The sequence below is a fragment of the Pongo pygmaeus genome, chromosome 2 (assembly GCF_028885625.2).
Source record: "Pongo pygmaeus isolate AG05252 chromosome 2, NHGRI_mPonPyg2-v2.0_pri, whole genome shotgun sequence".
NCBI classification, from domain to species: Eukaryota; Metazoa; Chordata; class Mammalia; order Primates; family Hominidae; genus Pongo; species Pongo pygmaeus.
In genome coordinates, this window is record NC_085930.1 from 141,417,538 (window position 1) to 141,423,537 (window position 6,000).

At 47.5% G+C, this 6,000-nt stretch overlaps 1 protein-coding gene across 6 annotated transcripts in view; it reads right to left on the reverse strand.

Moving 5' to 3' along the window:
- NPHP3 (nephrocystin 3) overlaps nucleotides 1–4,231 on the reverse strand; it is a 46,587-nt gene extending 42,356 nt beyond the window's left edge. For 2 of the 6 annotated variants that reach the window (XM_054482346.2, XM_063662165.1), the window contains exons 1-3: nucleotides 3,720–4,213; nucleotides 1,453–1,578; nucleotides 742–892 (exon numbers count right to left, since the gene is read on the reverse strand). In XM_054482346.2, coding sequence (XP_054338321.1) covers nucleotides 742–892; nucleotides 1,453–1,578; nucleotides 3,720–4,112 — 670 coding nt within the window. In that variant the 5' untranslated portion in view covers nucleotides 4,113–4,213. Of the gene's footprint in view, nucleotides 1–741; nucleotides 893–1,452; nucleotides 1,579–3,719 lie in introns of all 6 variants that reach the window. The other 4 variants (XM_054482348.2, XM_063662166.1, XM_063662164.1 and 1 more) reach the window with 3 other exon arrangements.
- Between the last annotated feature and the right edge of the window lie 1,769 nt (nucleotides 4,232–6,000).

Genomic DNA, 6,000 nt, shown 5'->3' on the forward strand with positions numbered 1-6,000 from the left:
TTTTTCTTTTTTCAGTATCAATCACACTTTAACATTTTCTTAGAATATGTAAACCCTTTCACTCTGTGATTTCAAGCTTTTATTTCCAGAAAACATGTTTTATTTGTTTAATTATAAAACAAATACTTTTTGAATAGTTCACAAGGCTATACTGGAAACCACTCAGTGAACTATAACGCAAGTATTCTAAATGATAGTTGCAAAGAATACATCACTATGTAAAGAAATAACATTGCAGAGACTAGTAACTCCAATATCTATTCTCCTCTTCTTTCTTCAGTAACAGAACATCACATTTTAGTTGGACACATGTCTGCCTGGCTGCTGATTACACTATCCAGTCTTCCCAGTTATAGTTCTGACTAATGGGATTTGAGAAGTGATCTTAGGTTGTACTTTCTGGGAAAGGAACATGTTTTCCCCTTCCTTCTTTCCCTTGGCTAAAATGCAGATGCGCTGGTGGGAGCTGGGGTAGCTATCTTAGACTAGAGAGTAAAAGTTATGGGTTAGGGTTGGCAGAGTGACAAGGTAGAAGGAACTTCAGTCCCCAAATTCATACACTTCGTGGAGAAGAGGTGTCTTAGCAGCTGACAGAGAGAATGCACGACACTATTTGCAACAGTAGTTAAAGCAATAACCTAATATACATAAGTAAAAGAAATCTAGCAGAATTCAAAGTTGGCTCTATATATCATTACAGCCATGTTGAAAGCTCAAAATATAAATAGGATATACACTTACCAGTGACATCTGTACAGTTGTCATCTGAATCAGACTCCCCAGGATCAAATACTTGGATACCCTGAGCCTGTAGCCTCTGAAGTTTGCTCTCCAACTCCCTCTTGGCCCTCAGTAAGTCCTGAATTTCGTTTTCTTTGGTCTCCCTAAAAATCTTTAAAAAGAATAATTTTAATTTTGAAAGCTTTTTCATAATCAAAAAGTTGTGTCATCAACTTTAAGGAAAAAATATTTCATTCATAAAACCAATATTCATTTGGTCCTCAATTTCCTCTTTCATAGGGTGAATGTCCTAGTACCTTTACCTTACTGTTTTGCAACTGGAAGCCACTGGAATTCCAGCAGGATGCATGTCTGTGGCGTGAGTCTGTCATGTGCACTGCATGATGTTTAGGAAATTTGTCTCTCTCCCACTAAATACCAATAATACAACATCCCTAAATATTTCCAAATGCTTTTCCTCATACAGAAATGCTTTCCTTTTTTTCGAAATTACTATTAAAATGTTCACTTTCATACGTTTTTCTTTGAAATGATCTCAAGTTTACCACGTCCAAATCAAAAATGTGGAAGTGCTCTACACTAATTCTTACAACTTTCATGAATCCTACATGACTTACTTCTATTTATTCATCGCATTATATATTATATATACTTTTAGAATATACTATTTTATTCCATGTTGCTTTGGGGGTAAAAATGTAAGGAATTTACCTTGAATTGCCTTTTAACTTTATCTCTGTCATGTTCAAATGTTGCTGCTCTCTCCATTGCTTGGTATTTTGCTTCTAAAGCACTTTCTTTTTCTCGAAGTATCTTCTGATACGTTTTTTGAAGTGCCTAGAATAATTTACCTTGTTATTTCCTAACAAAAATAGTCTTGCTCCTCAATTTTACATTCATATTATATATATATATATATATAAAAAACGTATCTTAGAATTTTAAGTCTACTTATTATTTTACCAATTATCAGGAACTTCATGTTGCCATTTTATTCAAAACATAATGGAAAAAAACCACAAGCATGCTTGAACTACCACAAATAAAGACTTCAATATTAAGCTTTCAATGGAAATTAACTTTTTTTGAAATACTGCATCAGCTCTTAAACTTCCTTATGCCTTTTCCATCTTTGTGATAGTAAAAATTACATTTTATAAGGCTTAACTTGAAGGATAAGTAGTTCTAGGAGACTGTGTGCCCCTTGGCACTATGTCTTATTCATCTCACCATCCCTGGAGCACTTCACTGTGCCTGGTACACTGCAGGTCTCCAGTAAATGTCTGACACAATGAATGAAATAAATATGGATAAGTTTTTTCATGCCTCGATATGTGAGAAAGGAACCAGTATGTTTCACACGGAATCAGGATTGGTGACAGGAGTGACTGTGACACTTGCCAACCCTTATTGCACTCTGCCCGGTTTGGTTTGGCCTTTTCTACCCCCACCTCACAGTTGTTTCCAACGTGCAGTGTCTGTTGGGCAGTGGCTTGGATACATTAAGTCAGATATTTGAAATGCACGAGTCCATTTTATACACGCAAGTGCATTAAGGCTGCCCAGGAGGAAAACTGATAAGACAACAGATAAACTGCTATATGGACTTCTTCCCAGACAACGACAATAATTACACAACAGCTAATGAGGGAGTTTAAAAACAACAACAACAACAACAACAACAAAACCTGACTAGAAGAATGTCTAGTCTTGAAGACAGGAGGCTTTTTTTCTTTTAGAAAAATCAGTCTGAGGTATTTATTTCACCCCGACTGTAACGACTCCGGGAACTCTTAGGCTGCCTATAAGTCTCTCCCACAGTAAAGAGTAAACAAACGACACAACAACGATCAGAGGGGCCCCAAACTGAGGGCAAAAAGTCTTAGAGATTCGTTCACAGAAAAGTAACCTCTTGCTTTATACTTTTTTTTTTTTTTTTTTTTTTTTTTGAGACGGAGTCTCGCTCTGTCACCCAGGCTGGAGTGCAATGGTGCAATCTCCGCTCACTGCAACCTCCGCCTCCCGGGTTCAAGCAATTCTCCTGCCTCAGCTCCTTAGTAGCTGGGATTACAGGCACGTGCCACCATGCCCGGCTAATTTTTGTATTTTTAGTAGAGACGGGGTTTCACCATGTTGGCCAGGCTGATCTCAAACTCCTGACCTCTGGTGATCCGTCCGCCTAGGCCTCGCAAAGTGTTGGGATTACAGGCGTGAGCCACCACGCCCGGCCGCTTTACATACTATTTTAATGAATTATAATGGACCTGCTACATGGAGGGCATGCAATAATTGCTTTTAGAGTAAATTAATCAAATGGACTAAGGAAATTTAACTACATCTAGAGAAGGTTTTCAACCATGGTGAGAATCAGGAGGCTTCCAGAAATTTTCATGTCAAGACCATTAAAATGCAAGAACGATGAAACTTCACAAAGAAACCGACAAATGAGCCCCACTTTGGAGCCCCACATAAAATTTTTATGGTGGGGAGGGGGATGAAACTCCTAGGAAGAGTTTGTTGAGTTGCTTCAACAGATGTCACCAGCCTTCTGAGGGGGTGGGTGCGGGGGCGCGAGTGGAGCTGGAGATTGGCATTTGCCTCCTCAGGACACTTTCCGGCTAATTTCTTCTAGGTGCCTCCATGAATAAACCAGAAATAGAAAAGCGGGGGCCGGGCGCGGTGGCTCACTCCTGTAATCCCAGAACTTTAGGAGGCTGAGGCGGGAGGATCGTTGAGCCCAGGAGTTCCAGGTTGCAGTGAGCCGCGATTGTGCCACCGCAGCGAGACCCTGTCTCCAAAAAAAGAGACAGAAAAAGGGGAGGGAGTTAAGGAATCATTTCAGACTCGAAGAGAATATGGCCTCTCAAATTAAAATGGGCAGTTTCCGCCGAACTTTCAAAGCCGCTTGGTTTGGAGAGGGAGCAGGACAGCCGTGCTTCCCAGGAGTCTCCCGGCGTCGCGGCCCAGCCCGGCGTTACCTGCAGTTCGGCCCGCAGCCGCTTGTTCTCCGTGTCCAGCTTGGCCTCGCGGCGACCCATGGACAACAACTCCTGGTTCTTGCTGACGCGGAAGATCTCGTACTCCTTCTTGAGCCGCTCGTACTCGGCCGCCGCGTACTCCAGCTCTGGCACCGACGAGCCGGTGGACTTGAAGCTGGCCCCCAGCAGCCCGCCCGCGCCTGCCCCGCGGGGCAGCGACCCGGGCCCGGCCCCCGCCGCCGCCCCCGCGCCTCGGCGGAACGAGTTGCGGAGCAGGCGGGCCTTGGGCTTCACCTCCACCGGGATTTCGCAGGCCTCGCCGCCGCCCGCCCCGTACGTGTCCTCGATCACCTCCCCGCCCGCAGGGCTCACGAGCGACGAGGCGGTCCCCATGGCGTCCGCGGCCGCTACTACCTAGTGAGTACGGCGGGGCTGGGCAGCGGAACGGAGCGGGACGGGGCGGGGCAGCGGACCGGAACGGAACGGGACGGGACGGGGCGGGGCAGTGGGATGGAGCGGGGCCGGAGAGCAGGACGGGGCGGAGCAGCGGGACGGGGCGGAGCAGCGGGGCGAGGCGGGGGAGCGGGGCGAGGCGGGGGAGCGGGATGAGGCGGGGAAACAGGAGGGGCTGGGCGGCAGAACGGGGCGGGGCGGGGCGGGGGAGCAGGATGGGGCAGGGGAGCAGGACGGGGCGAGGCAGCAGAACGGAGCAGGGGAGCAGGACGGGGCGGGGCAGCGGAACGGGGCGGGGCAGCGGAACGGGGCGGGGCCGGAGAGCCGGACGAGGAGAGGCAGCGGAACGGGGCGGGGCGGGAGAGCGGAATGGGGTGGGGCAACTGGAGGGGCGGGGCAGCGGAACGAGACGGGGCAGCGGAACTGGCGGGATGGGAGAGGGGTACGGGGCGGGGCAGGGCTGGGCGGGTCAACAAGAGGGGCCGGGCAAGTGGGGCGGGGAATGTGGGCGGGGCAGGGCAAACGGGGGGTGGGTCGAGAAAGCAAAAAGGGCGAGGCGGGCTAGCAAGAAGGGCGGGGCTAGCAGGAAGGATGGGGCGAGTGGCGACTGTGCAGGACCAGCAGTGGACCGGACGCTGGTGGAGTGGTGCTCTGACACACGGCTTCTCTCCATTGTTTCCGCCCGGCTCGAGGCTCTCTGGCGGGCGTGCTTCACAAGGAGCACAGACCTGGGTCCCAGCTGCTCCACAAACGCTGTAGCTATTTCTTTCGCTGCCGCAGTGCCTGACCGGAAACTCCTTTCTGGAAGCAGTTGGGAAATCTGAAAAATTTATGGAGTGCCTGCTATGTGCTTCCTGCGATGTCTCTCTCTGCATGTAGAGAGAATGACCAGCAAGGAATAATGCCAGCCAAGAAAGAGCTTTTAGATTTTACAGTCTGAAACCACCAGGGGCAATCCTTAGACAAGGTTAAGTTTTTTAACTCATTGCAGCATGGGACATTGGAGACCGCACACCAATCTCTCCTTCATTCCCTCCATCAAAGTGGCTAGTCATCTTTTCTCTTACCCTTTAGATTTTCTTCAGGAAGAAGTCATACACCAGGCCTTTGCATTATCCAGAGTATACATACTAATTTATTCAGGTGGTCTCCTGAGATAAAGGGAAACATTTCCACCATCACAGTACCTTAAGAACTTTCTACCTTTTCAGATCCGTTCTGATTTCTAACTTCAAATTTTTGAATTCTCCATGTGGATCAGGGGTTTAAGGATCATCCACTAGGTTTCTGACTAAACCCTTTGAACATTTTTGCATCTTAGTACCTCCTTTGGAATGGGCCTCAGCTGAACACTTCCATAACTATGCTTGAGTAAGAAGATAAAATAGCCATCACCCATTCTCTCCAACAAATAGCCAAACTCACTATGCTAACTTCCTACAGCTTGGAGAATACATTCAGATTCTACAGTCTGGAACTGAGTGCTCTGAAGCATGCATCTCTCCTTTCCCCACGTCATTTCTATCCAGTGACATGCCTCTAATCCACATTTCTCCACCCTACTTGCATACTGATCTTACATTACTATTGGTCAATGCCAAAGTGACCAAATTTCTTAATCCTAAAAAATGACATTATTTCTTCCTGGCTAAAACGGTGAAACCCCGTCTCTACTAAAAATACAAAAAAATTAGCCAGGCGTGGTGGCAGGCGCCTGTAGTCCCAGCTACTCGGGAGGCTGAGGCAGCAGAATGGCGTGAACCTGGGAGGCGAAGCTTGCAGTGAGCCGAGATGGTGCCACTGCACTCCAGCCTGGGCGACAGAGTGA